Source organism: Stegodyphus dumicola, chromosome 2 (assembly GCF_044657685.1).
Source record: "Stegodyphus dumicola isolate Sdum_Otavi_A_Nest chromosome 2, ASM4465768v1".
NCBI classification, from domain to species: domain Eukaryota; kingdom Metazoa; phylum Arthropoda; class Arachnida; order Araneae; family Eresidae; genus Stegodyphus; species Stegodyphus dumicola.
The window spans coordinates 59513682-59539206 of NC_140769.1; the positions used below are offsets into that span (position 1 = coordinate 59513682).

Sequence of the window (25525 nt, forward strand, 5' to 3'; positions counted from 1 at the left end):
TTACGGACTTTGTACTGTAATGCAATAAAATAAGGGAAGAACTCTGGGCAATGATATAATCATCAAAGCGTAAAATATTTTTTTGAATTAAATATGATTTAAATTTCTGAAAAATGATTCTAATATTAGTTACAAATGGAAATAATTAGCAATAAAGAAACTTTGAAGCGGTATGATATTGCAGCAGTTTAAAAAAAGAAACAATTTTCTGAGATTTTGATCAGTACAAAGTCCGAGATCTAGACTCAACGGGACTTAAGCAATTCCAGATTTGGGATTTTTCTGGATACTAGATTATCATAAATTTAGTAAGATGACATGCCGAAATGATATAATTAAAAATATGAAATCATAATTTATGAAATAAAGAGCATTCATGATCTAAAAGGTATTAAAATTTACACACGCACACACACACAAAAAAAAAAAAAAAAAAAAGAGAGAGAGAGAGAGAGAAAGAGCTTAATATTTATTTGTTTACTTTATTAAAAAATTTTTTTCCCCAATGGCAGATTGTGAACAATTACAAATGTAACCTAGTCCATTAATCTATACAAGGTCACATGTGGTGGTCTCTTTACTATGGAGGCACCTAATACTTGTGAAATGAATTTTTTTTCATTTTCAATAACCTCTCTGCCACTTTCTTCCCTATCAGTAGCAGTATTTTCCGGATCTAAAAGCATACTACAGATTTTGCTGTCCGTTAATTGACTGATGATGGAGCATTGTCATTGCAATGAAAAACTTCTGTTATAATATCTTCATTTATTACCGCTTCACCACATTTCTTTACAAAAGCCATTAACTTGAAAATTTCACCTTTGGTTTGCGATATCCAAAAACCTTAAATTCATGGCTATCATCATCCTCACCATGAAATATGGTAGATGGCCATAAATTATGCTAAGCATTTTTTATAGTATCTGCAGATACATCCTCCCACGATCTTACGATGTTCCACACAGCAGATTTTATGCTAAAATATTTTTAAAAAATCTTGAATAGTCTTGCCATTGTTCAAGAAATTTAACATGGATTTTGAATATGCTACTTTACATTTGCATTTCAGCATGTGCACTATTCCAACATATATAGGCTGAATGATGGACATACGATTTGAAGGAAAGAATAATACAGATACATTATCTTTCACTAAAACTTTAAGTGAAGTATGAGCCGAACAGTTATCTACAGTAAGGCCTATTTTTAAGTCATCAAATGGGGAAAATTGTTACTCCTTTAAATTCTTGAGGTCGTGTATGTTTTCCGATTATGTATTTCCGATTTTCGCCCTTGTGTGTTCCTGTAGCATTTGCACGCACTAAAATTGTTAGTCTCACTTTGGAATAGTTCAGCAGCTTCAGTATCAGCAGAAGCATTTTCACCTGAAATTTTTAATTGCCTTATACCATGATGATTTTTAAATTTGGTTAGCCAATCTGTTGAATATGTGCACTCAGTTTTCAATTCATTTCTTCATGAAATATTTTGGCCTGAGTTTATTAGCACTGGATCCGTCAATGGCACACCCTCGCTGCAACGCTGTCTGACCTATTTAATCATCACTTTGTCATGATCGTCACTTTTTGCATAACAATTTTTTGTTATCATTGTGAATAGGGTGTCGGAATCCACAAAAATTTCAAGTTCCTTTTTCTTATCTCATATACAGTGGACTTTCCAATGCCATACTCCTCACATAATTTTAAGATGGATATGCCTTTATTCATTTTTTTGCAGTAATTCCACTTTTTGTTAATTGGACATCGAAACATGCTTTTGCTAAGTCAAAGTCGAAACAGTCAAAAGTCGTTAATTCGGACACCCATAATCCGGAATGATCTATAATCCGGACCTCAAAACTAAAAACTTTCTGCACATGCGCCGCGTTGACAGATGCGCATAGGCATTTACGCGTGCGCGCAAGACCTTTACGACTGCGCATAGGCGTGTGCACAAGCGCAGAATACGTTTTCGCGTGCGCGTTTAATGTATAACGGACGGTATAAGCTAAAATTATCTAATTATCTAATTCAGTTTATGTTGATGAATGCATTGTTCCTTAATCTTCAAATTGGATCCGGCTTATTATTTTTTGCAGACTGTAAGAGCAATTTTATAAAAGTAAGCTTGAACTTTCGATTATGTCAAATAGAATTTCCGATGCTGGAGCTCCCAAAGGATCTACAAAACAAAAGTATGTTCCTATGTCCATCAAACAAAAAGTGGAATTGCTTCAAAAAATGGATAAAGGAATGTCCTTTGTTTATCTAACCGTTCCGAAATCTGTTTATCAATTTCACGCTGCTCCGCGCGGGGGGGGGGGGACGTTGCGGCACGCAATGAACTGGAAGTTGATCTGTCATCAGCACTATCGTTATCTTCAGGGCAGATGTTTTTATTTTATTCGGCTTATAATTCCTTACTAAATGTAGTATTTCATCTCGATGTACTCCATCTTTGATATGATTTAAATCAAATTCCTCGTCATTATAAATATCACGAATACAAATCAAATAGTTTTCTGGTTGCAATTTTCTAATTTCGGCTATGCGTAATGTATGCTTTACACATGCGCGCGTTGAAAGAAATGTTTAATAAAGTAAACAAATAAATATTAAGCTTTTTTTTTTTTTTTTTGTAAATTTTGATACTCTTTAGATCATAACTGCTCATTATTTTATAAATTACGGTTTCATATTTTTAATTTTATAATTTCTGCATGCCATCTTACCAGATTTAAACTGATGATCTATAATCCGGAAAAATCGATAATCCAGAATTGTCCCGACGAGTCCGGATTACAGACTTTTGACTGTATATCCTTTGGCAGCTCCAGAATTAGAAACTCTTTTTGACATAATCGAAAGTTCAACCTTTAATTTTTATAAAATTGCTGCAAAAAATTGTTAGGTAGATCAAATTAGAGGATTAAGGTGCAATGCAGTCTGCTACATTAACTGAAATTCCTTATAATCAGTAAAGATAATTTTAGCCTAGCTTAGTAGCATCTGCTATACATTATTTGCTATGTATCATAAGATTGGTGATGAAAGACAAGTTGTTCCGCTAAATTTTGTTTTGCTTCTATCCCATACTGAATTAAGCTTGATTTGTATTAGCTTTTTATTATACCTAGTCTATTTCTTGTACTTGTTTAAGGCTAATCTGAGTTCTGAATAAATAAACTCCCAAATATAGTACTTAAGGCTAAAATAGGGGTAGCAGCAGATACCACCTCATGCAGTCTCTGAAGGTCCTAAATTCTGCTACAAAGCGCCTCTCTAAATTCTAAATTTTTGCCGCCCCTAAACTATAGGTTCCAGTGCTTTCCCTAAATTATAAAAAATTTTCCATCCCTTAAATTTGCCACTAGGTGTTTCTCCAAATTCCAAAAGTTTTATCTTCTCTAAATTCTGCCGCATCTTGTGCGGCCATATAAGCTCTGACACCAGTTCTGGATTTATGAGAATAACATATCGGTTATTCTTAATTCAAATAGCACTAAATGTAATCTTTTGGCCTGTGACTTTCATAAAAAAAAATTTATTTTTAGCATATGAAAAGAAATTTTTGTTAAATTTTTCCTCGTCAACATTTCTTAGCGCATTTAACTTAAATCTGTAATCATTGCCAAGGATAATGTCAACATAAAAGGTTGCCATACTCTTGTTATTCAATTGCTAATATTATAAAAAAAAAGTTTAATGACTAATGCAGCGATGTTTAAACATCGTTCCTTTAGTCATTACTCAAGCAGTCGTATATTAATAAATATGCGGTTATAATGGCAAAATATAAATAATGATTCAAAGGCCGGCGTCAGGGATATAAAATATGGTACTTTTCTGTTTTGCCAGCGCAAATCTCGCCAAGCAGACTTTATTGCCGACAACATACAGTATATACATAAAAAATTTTAACAAATGATACTTCTAAAATGTTCTAAAATTTATTTTGAAAGCATAAACATTTTAATATAATTTAAAATTTTGTAAAAAGTTAATAAATAAAGGCAAATTTGTAAAAAGGCATTAATTTAAGAATTTACTATGCTTTCATAGTTTAACATGCTGATTCGGCGGTTCATATCGCATGACCCCAAGTGATCTCATCTCACGTAAATAACGCTACAAAAATCTACTTCTCTCAGTAATTATTTACATTAATTTCAAGTCAAATCTTAATTTGGAATACAAGTTCAAAAGCAAGAATTATTTCAATTCATACAAATAGCTTATTCAGAAATTATGTAAAACCGCAGTACTTTACTTCGTAAGTGCATTCTCATTAGAATTGATGAATTTAATTTTGCCTTTTCTATATTTTCGCCTTTGGGTGAGCGGTGTGATTGCATCCTAATTGACTTATTACCGCAAATGGCCTTAGGGCATAAAATTGAACTATCTGGTAAAAATTCTATGTAATTGTATGCCAGTATTGAAAGAAACAATCAATCTGATAAGAAATGGCTGCGACTTGTTTTGAAAATGAGGCGTAGAAGGTTACCAAAGAGGATATTCTGTTTGGCATTAGTTGTACCATTATTGGTGACTAGATTGCTGTGCCTGCAAAACGGTACAGTACCTAAAATACTAGTAATTGTAACATCAACAATGTTCCTATGTAAAATGTTTCGTTTTGAGATTTATGCTAAGCAGATATGCAGCCATCTCACAAATTTATGCTTAAATGACTGTTTCTTCAATAATGAAACTTTATTTAGTGTCTAAGTGAAATTAAGAATCGGGACTCTCCACATGTTTTATTATGGAATGAAAAATCAAATGCGCATGCTTAAAGCACACACAAAAAAAAATTTGTGGCTTTGAGATCCGGATTTTAGATCATTGCAGATATTGGACATGTGGATCTCAGACTCTGTACTGCATTACATAATACAGATAATTTTGAAATTGCTTTCTTAAGTAAGTATTTCATATTTATGATCAGTACTTAAGCTGTGATAAGAATATTATTGATTAAGGCATAAAAAACACTGATTTTAATATTTCTAATAACTTTTATCATTAAGACACAATAACACGCCGAATAAATACTAATTCACAAGTCAAACAACAAAAATCAGCGTTATATTTACCAAATTTTCACAGGACTAGTTTCGATGGTTTTACCGAACCACCATCTTCAGCTGCAAAACCGCAAATGAACCAGATAGGAAATAATGATTAGATAAGATAAGAAAGCCTGGACAAGAATAAGGAAGTGGCGCCATCTGTTGGTGAAACCAGAACTAAAACATAATTTCTTTAAAGGCCGAAGGCAAATTTGGATTGGAATTAGGATCGTTAACTAGAACAGAAAGATTTTTATGAATGTGAAATGCCTCTAGAAAATCCAGTTCTCCAATGGAAGATGTTTTTTGAATAATTTTGGCAGCAGAAAAACTGAAAGTGTGGTTTTCGGACCAACAATGTTGAGCAACAGAAGACTTCTGTGTTTCCTTTTTTCTAACATATGCCTCATGTTCCTTGACGCGAAATTTTAAGGCTCTCTTAGTTTGGCCAATGTAAATTAAACCACACTGGCAAGGAATCCTATAAATACCCCAGGAATTCATATCCGGAATGGGGTCCTTGAGTATGGAACTCGGAATTTTATTGATGGGAGAATAAACAACCCGAAAGTTAAATTTCTGCAAAATATGTGCAACTTTATAGCTAATTGATGGAAAGAAGGGAATGACAACAGAATTTTTATAATCTCCTAAAACAAGAGTGTGCCTTTTAGTGTGTTGAGATGAGAATTTTTTAACTGCTTGATTAATAATGTTGGGTGGAAAGCCCCTGTCAATAGCTATTGCTTTTAAATAATTTAGTTCTTCATCAAGGGCTAGTTTGGAGGAGCAAACTTGAAGAGCACGGAAAACATAGGAATAAAATGAAACTAACTTTTGTTTAGTCGGATGACATGATTTAAAGTGTGGTGGAAGGCAAACCGATGAAGGTTTACGGTAAACCGTAGTACTGAAGTTGGATGTGTTACGTGTGACCAGAATGTCGAGAAACGGAAAAGAATTGCAAGTCTCAAGTTCAAAAGTGAACTGAATAGCAGGATCAATAGAATTCATTGTTGAAAGAACTTTATTTAAATCATCTTTATTACCTTCAAACAGAGTAAAAGTATCGTCTACGTAGCGGAACCATGCCGGGAAGTTTAAAGTTTCAAACAATTTTGATTCATAATAATGCATGTAGATATCAGCCAGGATGGGACTGAGGGGGCTTCCCATGGCTAATCCCTCAGTTTGCTTGTAATATTTATTTTGGAAAACAAAATGTGTTTGTTTCAAACAGAGTTGAGTGAGAGAAATTAGCTCATCAATTTCGATGCAAGAGAAATGAAATTCGTGAAGTCTGGTTTCTAGACATCTTAATGCACCCTCCACTGGGACATTGGTGAATAATGATTTTACATCAAAAGAAACCATGAGTAAATTACTAGGAGAAATGTTTTTAACTTTTTTTACAAACTCTATTGAATTTTTTATGGTGTAAATGTTATTGTCTAATAGAGTTGAAATTTCAATTCTATTAGACAATAACATTTACACCATAAAAAATTCAATAGAGTTTGTAAAAAAAGTTAAATCATTTCTATGCAGTTAACCGTCATAAAAACACCCTTGCAGTTAAATTCGAAAAACTTCTTTTACAATCTTCCAGTTCAAGTAGTTCAAAAAATCTTCCCATTGTAAACATCAAGCCAATAGTTAATATTTCTAATGTTAGTCTTTCAGAAGAACAAGAGAGAATTCTAAAATATAATTTTAACTTCTCACAAACGTGTAAACCCTCGATTCCAAAGATTTTGGCTCCTATCGAAAAAGCTTTCAAGTTCAGTAAAGTTTCAGATTCACAGAAAGAAATGATTAGGCATCTTATCGCTCATAATGTGAAATTCAATAATAAACCTTTGAAACCAAATCTAACTGCGAGAGAAAGAGCTACATTGCGTGAAATTCATTCTAACCCGGATATTATTATTTCAAAGGCCGACAAAGGTGGCCAGATAGTCGTCATGGATAGGAACACTTACATCGATGGTGTCACTAAACTCTTAAACAAAGGACCATATAATCCGATCCCTAAAGATCCTTCACCTTCGGACTTGTCAAAAATAAAAACTGCAATCAAATCTTCGCAAATCATTTCAGGCAACTTAAAACATTCACTTATCCCATCTGTTGCGAATTGTGCCAGATTATATGCTCTTCCCAAAATTCATAAAAGTGGTATTCCTTTCCGCCCTATTGTATCAAATTTAGGTACTGCCTCGTATCCATTAGCTAAATATTTAGTTTCTAGATTTTAAACTCTATTAGACAATAACATTTACACCATAAAAAATTCAATAGAGTTTGTAAAAAAAGTTAACAACATTTCTCCTAGTAATTTACTCATGGTTTCTTTTGATATAAAATCATTATTCACCAATGTCCCAGTGGAGGGTGCATTAAGATGTCTAGAAACCAGACTTCGCGAATTTCATTTCTCTTGCATCGAAATTGATGAGCTAATTTCTCTCACTCAACTCTGTTTGAAACAAACACATTTTGTTTTCCAAAATAAATATTAAAAGCAAACTGAGGGATTAGCCATGGGAAGCCCCCTCAGTCCCATCCTGGCTGATATCTACATGCATTATTATGAATCAAAATTGTTTGAAACTTTAAACTTCCCGGCATGGTTCCGCTACGTAGACGATACTTTTACTCTGTTTGAAGGTAATAAAAATGATTTAAATAAAGTTCTTTCAACAATGAATTCTATTGATCCTGCTATTCAGTTCACTTTTGAACTTGAGACTTGCAATTCTCTTCCGTTTCTCGACATTCTGGTCACACGTAACACATCCAACTTCAGTACTACGGTTTACCGTAAACCTTCATAGGTTTGCCTTCCACCACACTTTAAATCATGTCATCCGACTAAACAAAAGTTAGCTTCATTTTATTCCTATGTTTTCCGTGCTCTTCAAGTTTGCTCCTCCAAACTAGCCCTTGATGAAGAACTAAATTATTTAAAAGCAATAGCTATTGACAGGGGCTTTCCACCCAACATTATTAATCAAGCAGTTAAAAAATTCTCATCTCAACACACTAAAAGGCACACTCTTGTTTTAGGAGATTATAAAAATTCTGTTGTCATTCCCTTCTTTCCATCAATTAGCTATAAGGTTGCACATATTTTGCAGAAATTTAACTTTCGGGTTGTTTATTCTCCCATCAATAAAATACCGAGTTCCATACTCAAGGACCCCATTCCGGATATGAATTCCTAGGGTATTTATAGGATTCCTTGCCAGTGTGGTTTAATTTACATTGGCCAAACTAAGAGAGCCTTAAAATTTCGCGTCAAGGAACATGAGGCATATGTTAGAAAAAAGGAAACACAGAAGTCTTCTGTTGCTCAACATTGTTGGTCCGAAAACCACACTTTCAGTTTTTCTGCTGCCAAAATTATTCAAAAAACATCTTCCATTGGAGAACTGGATTTTCTAGAGGCATTTCACATTCATAAAAATCTTTCTGTTCTAGTTAACGATCCTAATTCCAATCCAAATTTGCCTTCGGCCTTTAAAGAAATTATGTTTTAGTTCTGGTTTCACCAACAGATGGCGCCACTTGCTTATTCTTGTCCAGGCTTTCTTATCTTATCTAATCATTATTTCCTATCTGGTTCATTTGCGGTTTTGCAGCTGAAGATGGTGGTTCGGTAAAACCATCGAAACTAGTCCTGTGAAAGCTTGGTAAATATAACGCTGATTTTTGTTGTTTGACTTCTGAACTTTTATCATATCTATATGAGTAACTGATTGTTTTGACATTTAAGCATCGTTACAACTGCTGATAATTCAATATTATATGCATCCTGAAATTGCAGTAACTATAGCAGACCGAGAAGTTTAGTCCAAATACATACTAGTATCAATTTTTTTTTTTATTTATTTTAGGCTCTTTCAATGGTTAAGATAGCTGAACCTAGGTTTGAGCCTACAGACTGGCTGCAAGGTTGGTTTTTATTGATTTACCCTTGTGTAGCACGAAGATGAGCCAGATTTACTTAGAAAGGCTCCTGTGAAGATATCCCTCCTTTCAGATACATACCTCTCGTGCACTTAGGCCAAATTCAAATAATTAACCTAATACTAATTCAGAAGTCAAACAACAAAAATCAGCGTTATACCAGGTATAACGCTGATTTTTGTTGTTTGACTTCTGAATTAGTATTTATTCGGCGTGTTCTTGTGTCCTAATTAACCTAATCTTTATAACTTTAATCATAACTACACTTGTTTGTTTCCCCTGATATAGCTTTTTTAAAAATTTTATTTTCAGTATAATTTGTATTGACCACTACTTTATCTGTTTATATACGAATACGTGCTACTTTTAATAATCTTTTAAAGAAAAATAAATGATGTAATGAAATATTCATACCTCTGATGAATTATGTACAAAATTTTCTCAAATCATATGCTAGTTTTTCAAGAAACTGAAACAATATATTTAGCTGAGCAGTATGCTTTCGATATTAAATTTTCAAAGAGTCAAAGTATATATCTGTAATTTGAAAAGAATTTAATGTATCGAGAAGTATCTGTGCTTAATGGAATTCCTACATAAACATAAATAGTTTAATCTTTAAAAAAGGTTGTTATCCAAGAAAAATTTAAAGTTATATAGAGTTGCCATAAAATTATAATAGAAAATGTTATTCTTTAGGAAATTTACCACAAGTTTTAATATTAGGACCTTAATTTAAAATTTCATACCATAGGATATAACATTGTAAAGTTATCAGATGTGTTTATTAATTATAGACTGCATGACTAACTTTAATTTATGATGGAACGTTTGTAAAAGCAATATTCTTAATGTTCAGAAATGAAACTTAATCACTTTATCCTAAATTTGTATCCTCAAAGATATTGCTTTCTATTATAGTTCAAGAACTAAAAGAGGCTATTAAAATGAACTATAAAAATATTTTATTAAATTATTTATACAGTTTTTCATAATTATAAAAATAATTTATTCTGCTCTTTGCTTAATTTGATCTTCCATTTTTTAATATTGAAATATTACGTATAATTAGACTAGGTTATATACTGTTAGAAATAGCTTTTGAGGAAATTCACAATGATACTTTTCATATCCACATACATGCATATACAAAATAAATAAAGGAATATAAATAAAAGTAATAAATAAATTTTCATATTTATCATAGAAAGATTACTGCAAGGGACCATAAATACTCCCATGCAGTCCGCCCATTCACTAGGATGTGAACTCAAATCAAATTACCAGTATTTAGATTTAATCCCCCTCCCAAAAAAAAAAAAAAGGATATTGTAAACACTTCTGAATAAGCTAAAACTTTTATCTTTTTTAATAAAGGCAATATTTGATAGCAGTATGATTAACAAAACAATGCAATGCTCTAACAAATATATCAAAGATATGTGCTCAATCCATACTATATAGCACTTTTATAAAATGTTTATATTGAAAGTATATGGTCTACTGGAAAGTTATGTCCATTTTATGACAACAATTTTTGACATGTAAGCACATGTTTATACATGCCGTATGTTCGGCTCTCTATTTTTATCGCTTAATGTATACATACTGAAGTAGCAAGTTAACTAAAACAAAGTTGATTCACGTTAGTCTTACGTGTAAAGCGATAGTGTATCCATGGCCCCTGATAAAGTTCATTTACGCCACTGTAGTTTATACGAATTTCAACAAGGAAGAAATGCTACAGAAGCATGTAGAAATTTATTGAAAGTTTTTGGTGAAGGTACAGTTTCTGATAAGGCATGCAGAAGATAGTTTGAAAAATTTGAAATGGGTCATTTCGAACTAAGCCACGTTCTAGGCGATCATCTTTGATCGGCGATGGTGTTGTTACGACCATGTTGGAGCAAGATCCTTTCGTGACAACATCGTAGATCGCAGAAAGGCTTAATTCAGCTCAGCAAACCATTTTGAACCATATTCGGAAGATAGGATTAGTGTGGAAATATTCAAGATGGGTGCCACATGAATTAAGTCAAAAGAATTTGGATGTTTGAGTCATCATATGCACATCTCTGCTTGCTCTGAACAAAATGAAGCCCTTTTTGAACCGGATGATAACTGGGAATGAAAAGTGGATCACCTTTGGAAACATTGCAAGAGAAAGGGCACATTGTGAACCCAGAAAACCTAGCTCTCTCACAGCTAAACCCTGAAGAAGGAGAATGTTGTGTATATGGTGGGGCATTAGCTAAACCCCGAAGAAGGAGAATATTGTGTATATGGTGAGGCATTCGAGGACCAGTACATTATGATCTTTCAAAACCAACCAAAAAGCTCAATTTGGAGAAGTACTGTCAGCAATTAGACAATTTAAAGAAAACAGTCCAAGAAAAGAGGCTGGTGATTTTCAACAGGAAGGACATCGTACTGCATCATGATCATGCCAGACCACATGCTGCTTTGGGGGACTCGTCAAAAAAATTACAGAACTAGGCTTGGAAATTCTGTCACATATACCATATTCCCCGGACATAGCACCCTCTGACTATCACTTGTTTTTGTCCTTACAAAATTTTTTGAAGGGTAAAAAATTCAAAAATAAAGCAGATATCAAACAAGCACCAGCTCAATTTTTTGCATCAAAAGTTACAGCATTTTTCAAAAATGGGATATACAAATTGCCATCAGGCTGGCAAGAAGTCATTAATAATAATGGCAATTATATTATTTTAATAAAGTTTATTGACAGTAAGAAAAATTTGTATTTTGTTTTATTCCAAAAATGGAGAGAACTTTCCAGTAGACTGTATACTTTATTACTTCTGTGTAATAACACACAAAAAAGATGCTATTACACAAAAATAAATCCAATGAATTTAAAAACAAACAATGAAAGTAAATAACTTACATTAGATAGAAACATAATGCAGAAATTTGCTTTATAATAAAAAGCTCTGTAAATCATAGATGCAAGAGGAATTGTGTGATGAAACGCAGGACAAACGGGGCTGTGGAGTCAGTTGGGAAAATGACTAATTCTGACTTCTGGAATTTTTGAAGACTCCAACTTTGACTCCCTCATATATATATATATATAGATATAGATATATATATACACATGGGTTACAGCTTATTTTTTTAATATAAAAGAAGTAATAGATGCTATAGGAAAAAAAACTTATGGCATAGCAAATTATTTATATTAATTAGCATTTATTATGAAATGGAAAAACTGGCATTAGTTATTTCTAAGAAACAGTACAGCTTCGGCAAGATCTTCTTTGTTGCAGGGAGATAGATCCGATTTGATAAACTTCAGAGCTGAGAAGAGTCTTTCCACACTAAGTAGGAGGAAGAGCTGTTACTGTTAGGGCTACTTCTTTTAACTTTTCAGGATAGATTTTTTATAAGTTCTGAGGGAACTGTAACTATGATTATGTAAGAGCGCCATCTAGATTAGGGTGTGGTCAGATGAGATGAGACGTGAACAATAGTGAGGACAGACGTGTCCAAAATGCTTGGACGATTCATTGATGTAAACTTAATTGAGGAAGAAGTAAACACTAGTACTGATTATGAAGAAAAATGTCTTAGGTATACTAACAAACTTAAACGTTTATTGAAACAGAAAGAGAGTTTTACTAACTCATCGACATCTGAAAAACTGTTAAGTATGATAGTTTAAATTTACCCTCTTCAGTTAAACTTCCTAAGTTAACAATCAAACCATATTCAGGAGATCCGAAATTGTGGAATGAATTCTGGAATTCGTTCGAAACCACTATCGATCGAAATGATTCCCTTTCGAAAATTGAAAAGTTTGTCTATTTAAAAACATATTTGACTGGAGGAGCTTTAAGTGTAATATCTGGTTTTCAATTAACTGATAAAAATTACGACAACTGTGTAAAGTTACTTAAAGATCGTTTTGGTCGAAAAGATATTATAATTGATTCTTTTATGAGTAAACTTTTAAACTTGCAAAGTGTTAAAAACTCTTCAAATGTTCCAGCTTTGAGAAAGTTATATGATGAGCTCGATATAGCTATACGAAATTTAGATTCACTGCAAGAGGATTCAAAATCCTATGGTCCACTTTTGATTTCAATTGCTCTAATTGCCAGAAAATCTTGTTTTAGATTTTAAGCGAAACACATATTCAAAATGCGATGTAACAATTTCTGATCTTCTATCTTTTTTAAAGTGCGAAATTCAATCTTGTGAATCTACATTTTTAGCTTTAAGTGATAGAAAAGGTTTCTCAGCAAATTCGAGTAATTACCAGTCATCTAAATGTTATAATTGTAATGGATTTGGTCATTTATCTAAATTTTGTCCCGACCAACATCGCGGACCCAAATGTTTATCTTGTGGAAATTTCAGTCATAAATCCTTTACCTGTATTAAGAAAACTCCGAAGCAAATTGACAAAAACAACAGTCCAAAATCTGAAAAAACGAATACTGTCACATCAATCAACTTTCATGCGAATACTGTCACATCAATCAACTTTCATGCGCCGAACCTACTCCATAAAGTAATAAAAATTAATGATATATCACTCACCGCTATCATTGATACTGGAAGTGAAGCAACGGTTCTGTCTAACGACATTTATAAACAAATCGGGAATTCCGCTTTAAGTGTGTTTCATAATAAGATAACTGGCTTTGGTAATGACAAAATTAAACCAATGGGTTATTTTACGGCTGATATTTTAATAGATATGGAATTATTTACAACTAATGTTTATGTTGTAGACAGTAATGTAATGCCATTTGACGCTATAATTGGCATGGATATTTTTAAACAGGCTGAAGTTAACATGGTTAATCTTTGGATTATGGTAACTTGGCGATTTTTTGGCGAAAATGTGGCGACCAACCCAGCTACAGCAACCTGCTAGTTTTTGTTTGGACGCCATTTTGTTTTCACGAAGTAAAGGCATGTTTTTTTTTTCCCTCAACATTTCTTTCCAACAATCTGCTAGCCGAATTATGCTTTTGCTAGAACTTTTATGGAGCAAAAGTGCTTAATCATGACGAAGATTAGGTGCGAAATTGGGATGAAGTGTAGAATCGCAAACTGCTTGCCGCATTTTTAAGAATTGCACATACACGGTATCCATGTACATGTCGACCTATTTTCACTTCAAAAAAATCTCAGAATTGCACAAAAATGGCATTGCGCAAACTCTTGAATTTATTCATGTACACAGCTAAAGTCCTAGCTAGTAACCTTTATCGCCTTACCAGAATGTCGCCAAACTACCTGTTACAGTCAAAAGTCGTTAATCCGGACTCGCCGGGATTTCGGCGATTCCGGATTATAGATCATCAGTTTAAATCTGGTAAGATAGCATGCAGAAATTATAAAATTAAAAATATGAAACCGTAATTTATGAAATAAAGAACAATTATGATCTAAAGGGTATCAAAATTTACAAAAAAAAAAGCTTTATATTTATTTGTTTACTTTATTAAACATTTCTTTCAATGTAAGTTGTTTAGGTTGCTTCATTTTAAGTGATAATACTTTCTCTTTAATTCCAAAAACAGACATAATTTCTTCTTCAGTTACAAAGTTCTGCTGTTCAAGTCCTATAATTGCTGTGTCGAGAATACAGACTAATTTGTCAATCTAAATTTTTTCGTTTTCAATAACTTCTGTGTCACTTTCTTCACTATCGGAAGCGAATTATAATGACGAGGAACTTGGTTTAAATCATATCAAAGACGGAGTACATCGAGATGAAACACTACATCTAGTAAGGAATTATAAGCCAAATAAAATAAAAACATCTGCCCTGAAGATAAGGATAGTGCTGACAGATCAACTTCCAATTCATTGTGCGCCGCGGCGTCCTCCCCCCCCCCCGGCCGCAGAGCAGCGTGAAATTGATAAACAGATTTCGGAATGGTTAGACAAATGAAGGATATGCCTTTATCCATTTTTTGCAGCAATTCCACTTTTTGTTTAATGGACTTCAAAACATACTTTCGCTTTGTAGATCCTTTACATATTAGTAAATATATATCGGAAATTCTATTTGACATAATCGAAATTTAAAACTTACTTTTATAAAATTGCTGTAACAGTCTGCAAAAAATAATAAGCCGGATCCAATTCGAAGATTAAGGAACAATGCAATCTGCAACATTAACTGAATTAGATAATTTTAGCTTAGCTTATACCGTCCATTATACATTAAACGCGCATGCGTAAACGTATTATGTGCATGCGCACACGCATATTCACAGCCGTAAAGGTCTTATGCACATGCTTCAACGCGACGCATGTACAGAAAGTTTGTAGCTTTGAGGTCCGGATTATGGGTGTCCGAATTAACGACTTTTGACTGTACCATATTCCAAAGATTTGCCGTACAAATAAACAACATAACTTAAACAAAGATGGTGTTGATATTTCTAAACATGTTGTTAAACAAAATGACCTGAAAGATGTGTACATCAATACTATTTCCCTTAATCAAAAATTTGAACTAGAAATAGGTCCTACTGCTACAAAAAAAAAAAAACAAGTTAGAATTATTGAAAATCTTATCTCCGATTGCAGACCTCTTAAAACCAAAACTACGGACATTAAGATGACTATTCAAGTAAAAGAGAAAAGACCTATTTTTCACAGACCTTGACGATTACCTTTTGTGAAAAGAAACATTGTAGACAAGCAAATTCAAACTTGGTTAGCCGACGGCATAATTGAACCTTGTTCTTCTGAATATTCTATTCAAGTTGTAGTCGTATGCAAAAAAAAAAAAAAAAAAAAAAGGCAACCCTAGAGTTTGTATTAACTATTGGAAATTAAACAAGAAAATAGTTAAAGATCGGTATCCCTTACCCTTAATAGAAGACTTATTGGATAAACTACAAAATGCTCATACATTCACTACAATCGATTTAAAAAATGCTTTCTTCCATATAAGCGTCGACTAAAACAGACGGCATTACACTTCATTTGTCACACATAATGGACAATATCAGTTTCTACGTGTACCTTTCGGTCTCTGTACTTCTCCTTCTGTATTTCAAAGATTTGTAAATTCCATTTTCAAGGATTTAATCTTGCAAGGTCATGTTTTACTGTGTCTAGATGATATCCTAATTCCTGCTAAAGATGAATATGAAGGGATTCAGCGTTTGAAATTCATTTTCTCAGTTGCATCTGCTTATGGACTCAAAATTAATTTTAACAAATCTAAATTTTTAAGTCATAGAATTGAATTTCTTGGTCATGTCATCGAAAATGATCAACTGTTCTCATCTCCTCTTAAAACAACCACTGATATTAATTATCCTGAATCTATAAAAGTTTCCTTGGTCTTGCCAGATATTTCCGCAAATTTATTCTCAATTCCTCCATAATTGCTCAACCATTAACTGATCTCCTTAAAAACGGTAACGACTTTACCGTTTTTAAGGAGATTTTCATTGGTGACAATGAAAGAAAAGCTTTCAATCTTTTGAAACAACGTTTATGTAAAAAACCCGTACTCAAGATCTATAATCAGCACAGTGATACCGGAATACACACTGATTGCAGTATCCATGGTTATGGTTGTATACTAATGCAAACGTCTATGATGGATAATTGCCTACATCCTGTTTATTACATGAGCAAAAAGACATCTGACGCGCAAAAGAAATTCACCAGTTACGAACTTGAGGTATTGGCTGTAATTCAAGGTTTGAAAAAATTTAGAGTTTATCTTTTAGGAAAACACTTCAAAATTATTACTGACTGTAATGCGTTCAAAATGACGATGAACAAGAAAGACTTAAATACACGAATAGCACGTTGGGCATTGATGTTAGATTTCGACTACAAAATAGAACACAGAACTGGAACACAAATGACACATGTTGATGCATTAAGCAGATCCTCTGTTATGGTCATCACTCAGGATAGCCGCATTTTGAAAATACGAAACGCTCAAGAGCAAGATGATCACATCCGAGCAATCAAAGAAGTCTTAAAAGTTAAACCTTATGATGACTATTGTGTTAAAGCTGATATACTTTATAAATTTCTAGATGGGAAGGAATTACTTGTTATTCCAGAATCAATGCAGTGTGACATAATTAAGGATGCACATCTTCATGGACATTTCGCTTCTAAATGAACAGAAGAACTCATCAAACAAGAATTTTATATTCCTAAACTTAAAGATAAAATTGACAACTATATTGCTAATTGTGTTCCTTGCATACTAATTAATCGTAAATGTGGTAAACAAGAAGGTATGTTGCATTCCATACCTAAACAAGATGTACCACTTCACACATATCACATTGATCATTTAGGACCACTCCAGAGTACTCATAAAAATTACAAGTATATATTTGCTGTTATTGACTCTTTCACAAAGTTTGTATGGCTTTACCCGACAAAATCTACTGATAACGCCGAAGTAATATCTAAATTGGAAAATCAAAAATTTGTCTTTGGAAATCCTTCGCGTATAATTTCCTATAAAGGATCAGCATTTACTTCAAAAGAATTCCAAGATTATTGTTCAATCAACAATATACAACACATTCTAATTACTACAGGACTTCCTCATGCCAATGGACAAATTGAAAGATTGAATTCTGTCACAATTTCTGTTCTTTCCAAATTATCGATTCAAAATCCGTCAAAATGGTATACACATGTCAGTGAAGTTCAGCAAATGATCAACTCAACATACCAACAGAGTATCAATAGAACCCCATTCGAACTCATGCTTGGAACTAAAATGCAATCTGCTAATCATGATAAAATTACAGAGCTGTTAAATGCAGAGATCCAGTCAGATTTCGTCAATGCTCGCGATGATCTTTGCAACGAAGCTAAACAACAGATTTTGAAAGTGCAGGCTGAAAATCGTAAAACTTACAATCTGCGACTTAAACCATCCCGGAAGTTCCAACTCCATGATTTAGTGGCAATCAAGCGTCCACAATATGGACCTGGTCTTAAACTGAAACCCAAGTTTCTCGGACCCTATAAAATCGTGAAAATCAAGCCAAATGACACTTATGATGTGGGAAAATGTGGTTTCTTCGATGGACCTATGAAAACAAGTACTTGCGCCGAATTTATGAAATCTTGGACTTCATCAGAACATATTACCTGAACTTTAGTGTTTTATGAACAGTTACTCATATGAACTGATCTAAATCTTTGGACTTTAAATCCTATCCATCTTTTCTTTATGATTCCTAATTATTATTTTTCTAGGTGCTGTTATTAGAAGATCCAGATAGAATATTTTCATTTATCTCTTTAATTTAGTATTTCCATTTATCTGTATTTAGTATTTGCATTTATAGTTTAACAGTATTAGTATTTTTCCTTTTTACTTTATTTTATATGTTAAATTTCACTGTTTGCTCTTGTCATCTGAGGGCAGATGACTATGTCGGATGGCTGAATTATGTGGGAACGGTAATTAACTAAGATTATGTAAGAGTGCCATCTAGATTAGGGTATGGTCAGATGAGATGAGACGTGAACGATAGTAAGGACAGATGTGTCCAAAATGTTTTGACGATTATTCTTTTTACTTTTCTTTTCATTCTAATGTAAATACTTAAATCTTAGTTTAACTTCATGAGTTGTAGTTATGCTTATCATCAATCCTTCCCCATAGTTCTAAAACAGGTGTCTTGCAAACACAATCATATTTCTCTATTTCTTCAAAGGCTGTGTAGAAATCTTGTTTGTATTTTTTTATTTTTATATCTAAATGCTCTTGGTTCTTTATTTTCATTTGCTTTTCTATAGCCTTTTCAATATTATCCAGAAATATTTCTCAAAATCTAATTCATCACTGAAAGAGGATGATAGAGACTCAAATGCAATGTCTGCAGTTTGACTCTCCTGATTCAAATTCTGTAACTGTTCTGAGAATAATTTCATTCTTAATGAAAGTTCATATATGGCTTTCTTTGCTTTTTTAATTTGTTCGTCATCCAAGAAAATTCAGTATTTCGGATCTACATATATTGAACCCAGCGAGATCTTATTGTCTAGCAAACTAGTTTCTCTTTTCTTCATTGAAGAAATGATTCCTTCTGCAATAAACCCTCAATTTCAGAACAAATATCACATTCTTCCATTCTCACCTCCTGTCAGTTCTTCAGATTGCAACTTTTTTGTGGCTATATACGGTGTAGAAAGAACTTTCCAATTCTGCAAGATCATTCCACATTTTTTCTGTTAGTGAAACATTAGGGTCATCTACATCTTCTAAAAAAGTTCTTATTTCTAACAACCTCTTTATCATCAAATATGCATTCCTTATGGTGTTGCTTGATCAATAATTGTTCCTTTTCCTGTTCGCTTCCTAAGAATGGCATCAATTTTTGGAGTTCTTGCTGCTTACCTAAATTTAGCAGTGAAATTTGTAACCAAATAAATCAGTTTAATCACTAATGGCAAATATCACATCCATCCACCTCCCTTATATTTATTTATTAATATGTCAATAAAATAGAGAATAACTATTTATTAATGTATATAGTCCATAAATAAAATTAATAATTCAACTTGTCATTATTTTTTTTTTCTATTCCTTTTAATTTCATTCCAAATTCAAACAGTCCAACAAGAACTGGAGTCGGAGTCAACCTGTTTTTAGCGACTTCAGCTCCAACTCCTTTTACCCCAAAATCTGCCAAACTCCGATTCTGACTTCACAGCCCTGAGGGCAAATCACGGAAGTTTGATATAGCACTTGACACAAAAACCTCATTAAAGATGCTTAAATGTTTAAAATGATTTTAGAAGTTATTAAAAGCAAAATATAAAACCATATATACTTACCTTAAAACTATCACTACTCAAAAGGTGCTTATTAATGAATACTAATGATATCGAGACAAACCTAGAAAAAATGTCAAATATTAAAATTCATCATGATCTGAAAATTTTAATGTTAAAAAAAATTCCCACATTGCATTAATATTTGAATTTTTTATAATACAAATACATGATTCATTTTATAAGAAACAAAAATATATACCCACATTGGTTTTGGAACCCTTGTGTGTTTGTTTTATTTGCAAATATCAGCTACTAAATATTAGCAAAATGACTTTATTTTTCTTTCGCATATATTATTGATTTTGTATTTTAAAATCTGCTTGTTTTTAAAAAAGTTACTAAAAACATTCTGAAAATGAACTTGGTTAAGTATTTGGACATTTTGAAAAAATAATTTACATTTAATAAAAACAATATAATAATAGGGCATTCAATAATTCAATGGATATCATTGAGCTACAATACACTTTTCATGCACTTTTGGTATGGAATCAACTAATTTTTTCCCGTAAGAATGTTCCACTATTATAATACAGTACAAAGTCTTTAATCCGGACGTCTCTAATTCGGACCTCAAAGCTACAAACTTTATGCGCATGCATAAACGCATTATGTGGTTACGCATGTGCACAATACGTTTAAGCATTCGCGTTTAATGCGCTTGTCCGCTACTACGCATGCGCGTAAAGAGAAGAGAGATTGTTTATAGAGAGAGACTGTTTATAGAAGAGAGAACTAAAGAGAAAGTATTATCACAAAAAAATGAAGCAACTTAAACAACTTACATTGAAAGAAATATTTAATAAAGTAAACAAATAAATATTATGCTTTTTTTTTTTTTTTTTTTTTTTTTTGTAAATTTTAATACCCTTTGGATAATAATTGTTCTTTATTTCATAAATTACGGTTTCATATTTTTAATTGTATAATTTCTGCATGCCATCTTACCAGATTTAAATTGATGATCTATAAAACCGGAAAAACTAATCTGGAATCGCCGAAGTCCCGACGAGTCCGGATTACGAACATTGTACTGTATGCAAGAATAGCTTTTATTAGATATTTTGAAGAAGTATGTTTCCTCATTCTTTTCTCCAACTCACTTCATACATGCTGAATAGGATTTAAGTCCGTAAAATGTGGAGATATGACACTTTAGGACAGTTGCATAATTATAAGCAAACATTTAGGGCTGCATGTTTAGTATCATTATCAAGACAAAACTTGAACATATTCTGCATTTCAAGTTTAGGGTTTTCTTCCGCAAAGGATCTGTTGGCGCTTCTGAGTTTACTTGCAGATGCTTTCAGGTTTTCCTTAAGAATATTTATATATTTGTATTACCCCATATTACATTTTAAACACTAAATTTCTTATTAGTAAAGAAACATCTCCAAACCATTATGACTGTGGCCTTGTGTGCAACATTAAGTAAAATGTTTTTCGAATTGTAAATTCGGATTTTGCCATATATTGACTTGTCTGTCAGATTCCACTATACTCTGATATTTCTGCAAATGTAACATCGTTCCAAAGTGATAAAACATTATTCCCACATCCCAGACTGGACAGCTACTCACTTCTTGCTTGCTACGCCGATGATACGGTGGTAGCCATCAAATCTATCAAAGCCAACCATGAAATTACCAAGATGCAGAACTATGTCTACACAGTGGAAGATTGGTGTACCAACTGGCATGTTAAAATCAATGCAAGCAAATCTCAACTACTCATCTTCAGCAACACTAGGAAATGCACAAACTTCAAAGAGCTACTCTTGTTTCATTTTTAATAGTTCTCATCATTAATTAAGGTAAATACTTGGGCCTCATTTTGAATCGAAGTCTTACATGGTCAAACCACATCAAAAGCGTCAAAGTATTGGTACCATGAGCAGGTTTCTCTGTTATTATTACTCCGTTAATATTACAATCTCAGCTTATGCACTAAGAAACATATCTACACTACGTGTATCAGGCCCATACTGTGTTACGCTGCTTCTGCATGGTATAATGACTGCTATGAAGAACCAACTTTACCAGCTTCAAGTGGTTAAAAAATTCCTACTAATTATTACTGAAGCCGATAATCTTGTCAGAAATGAGCTTCTGCACAAGGATTTAAAAGTTGACACTATTACTGAATTCATCAAAAGAACTAACGAGATTGGATTGGATTGGATTAATCAATTATGGCAAAGTACACGACGGCTATCTGCCTAAAGGGAGGGATGCCTTCGTGGAGGACTTTCTAAGAGGAACTGGCTCGTATACACGTTACACATGGGGAAAACCACAAAAACTCCCATGCAGCCAGCCCGTTCGCGGGATTCGAACCTCGGACCGAACTACCGGTGTTCCGCCCGGCCGCTGATGGGCCCGAACTAACGAGAAACTCTTTACTAAAGCTACCTCATGCGACTTCGTTAACTATTCTCAAGTTTTTAATTAGGAGATTCTCGATGAAGATCAAAACATCAGACCTCTTGGTGCACACACTATCATCGATGACAAACAAAATTTTGTTATTCGAGTTCCTCAGTGGCGATTGCCTATACTTTAATCACTTATCAGATTTCACTTCTTGTTGATACTGCATTTGTATCTATTTCTTCTCTGCATTTATAATTTTGTTATTTATTTTTATTGAATTTTTATGGAACACGTCTTGCATTTGTATATATTCTTGTAGGTTGTATTTTGCATATTGTATCTCGTATTCTGTATCCTGAATTTTACTCTTTGGATAACTCTACAAGTATTGTTTCCAACTCTCGTCATGATCTGAGGACTTGTCTGATTTTCTCTTTAGCTTTTGGACCTTTTTGGTCATCCTCCTTTTTCTTTTTCCCTTGCCTCTGATTTCTCTGCAGTTTTCCTACATCCGGAGCTCATTATGCCATGTGCCTTCGAGCTTTATTTTACAAACTGGCAACTTTTCATTCAGTAATAGTTCATTGTAATATCAAGTCTATAAAACTTTACTCTCTAGAGGTTTTTCTAACGTCAGGTATATGTTCCATGTTTTCTTGTTGACGAAGAATTTCATTCTTGCTGATCACCCATTGTATCCATGCGTCTTAAGTAACACTTTTAAAAACATCAGGGTAAAATTTTATTGTAAGCTGTTCTTCTGAATTTGATGAACATTTTACATTACTTTTTTTTTTTTTTAATCTTGTATGAGCTTTCATAGAATGAAACTGTGATTCCTTGATGTTAGCTTAGAATATGGTCCAGATTTAAAAGTACTTTCAATAGTTCCACGAAAATTTCCATAGCTTTATTACAGAAAGAAATAGTTAACTGCTTTACATAAGATTTTTTTTAACATTTTGACTTTTTCATTACCTTTAATTGTAAACAGTTAAATTCTGAATACGTCTTATCATTATTTGTAGTGCCTTGCCATATTCACTTCAGATTTTTTTTTTTTTTTTTTTTTAAATAGTGGGCACTAGTCATTTTAGGCTTTGACAACTACCAAGACCAGAAGCGGTGGTCATTTTATTATAAAGGCACCTAATAGATGGCCACTATTAACCTCGTATGAAGGGACACAAAATGCACATCCATACTTTCTTTGGGTATGGCAGTCTGACTCACTAACCACTCTCCTGTCTGCGTGGCTCATTTCAGATATGGAACTGTATAACCTAACGCTAAATGGCAACAGTCAATAAAAATTGAAACATCCAACATCTGAACCGTTAGTTAAAGAGATTCGACAGATTTTTGCACAGACATAACTTTTCCTCTTATCCAAGAGTAATTGCTTTATGTTAGCTTTATTACTTTTGACATGTAATTCTTCCATGTAGTGTTTTTCTTATAATTCTTTCTTATTTGCTTGGTTAAATGTAAAGTTTACATGGCCCTTTGGTTATAAACTGGCAGCCCAACAGTGGGTCCGAAGAACCTACGAATGAACCAAAGAATAAATGTAGAAATTCTTCAGATCCTAAATTCAATCTTATTAGTCTCAGTTATCATTGGGTTAGTGAAGAAATCTAAAACTCTATTTGAAAAACCCGGGAAGAAATGAAGCAACTCATCAGAGGCTTAGAAGAAGAAAACTAAGACCTTGATGATGAAGGAATGTGGAGGAAACGGTTTAAAAACTGAAAGGCTCTAGTTCTACAACAGATGATTATTCTAGTGAACCTTTTAATACTCTCATAGAATTAGGAGAAGTTAAGAAACAAAATTCAAATTTAGAAAAGGAAAATAAGTGGCTCAAAAATGTGTTGCATTAAGTGCAGTCGTCTAGCAAAAGTAATGAAGATAAACAAAATAGTAATTCCACAGGTGCTGTCAAAGTTGCCTTCGAACTATTCTGACATTTTCAAAATTTTTACTTTCAAAGTTCCTTTTATAGTAGGGTGGATCTGATATTGTGATTTGGCTTTTAGAATTCGAGAATCGCTTCAAACCAGGGGGAGATCCAACCCCATATAATGAACTTTTCAAGAACTGATTCATGTTAAGTGAATCATTTCGATTCAGGGAATCATCCCGATTCCATGTTAAATGAATCATAACGATTCTGTGAAGTTCGAGTGGAATAACCCCGATTCCATGTTAAATGAATCATAACGATTCTGTGAAGTTCGAGTGGAATAACCCCGATTCCATGTTAAATGAATCATCCCGATTCATTAATGGTTTGGAGAATTATCCTAATTCCGTCCAATTTTAGACGATTCATCCCAATTCATTGATGTTTTGGAGAATCATCCTGATTCTGTGCAATTAAATCAATCATTTCAAACTCGTCATCAAAAGATTCCCGGTTTGCTTTTCATAGAGATGAATGTGAAATATCTTGCGGACTCTTTGTCGAGACGTCATCAGAGCCCGAGGGGTAGTCTATAACCTAACGCTAAATGGCAACAGTCAACAAAAATTGAAACATCTAACATCTGAACCGTTAGTTAAAGAGATTCGACAGATTTTTGCATGGACATAACTTTTCCTCTTATCCAAGAGTAATTGCTTTATGTTACCTTTATTACTTTTGACATGTAATTCTTCCATGTAGTGTTTTTCTTATAATTATAATTCTTTCTTATTTGCTTGGTTAAATGTAAAGTTTACATGGCCCTCTGGTTATAACTGTTAATAAATTTTGCTTAATAACTAATAATTTCCAAATAGAGATGATAATTCTTGTGATGCATTTCATTTTAAAAAATTATAAAAAAAAACATTATCTACCGCAGCATTTTAACAAAAATTTTTAGTGTCCAAATTATCATGCAAGTTACTGATTATTACACCTTGAGCAAATTATTTTATTACACAGAATATTCTGATGATATTTATTTTATAAAAAGCAAGGCTTAAAATAAAGAGAAAATAATATAGTAAAAAAAAATTGACATCTATGTTTTAATATTTAATGAAAGATCTGACTTACATAAAAAATACAAGTGTCCAAACACTAATGTGAGCTGCTGTATGTACATTTATAATGTAGAAAAATATGTTACTTTAACAGATCGGCTGAATAATGAGTTTTATATCATAAAAGAAGGATTTCAAATTCAACGAAAGTATATTTACCTATTAATGCTGAATATATATGCGATTTTTCGATATTTTATATGAAAAATACAACTAATTCAAATTTTAATGACTT

At 32.9% G+C, this 25525-nt stretch overlaps 1 protein-coding gene across 3 annotated transcripts in view; it reads right to left on the reverse strand.

Moving 5' to 3' along the window:
* The window catches only part of nac (GDP-fucose transporter nac), a 46801-nt gene that overhangs the window by 20725 nt on the left and 551 nt on the right, over positions 1-25525 (reverse strand). For 2 of the 3 annotated variants that reach the window (XM_035357129.2, XM_035357126.2), the window contains exon 2: positions 19886-19946. The exons of the other annotated variant lie outside the window; for it this stretch is intronic. In XM_035357129.2, coding sequence (XP_035213020.1) covers positions 19886-19946 — 61 coding nt within the window. The remainder of the gene's footprint in view (positions 1-19885; positions 19947-25525) is intronic. 3 annotated transcript variants of the gene reach the window in all.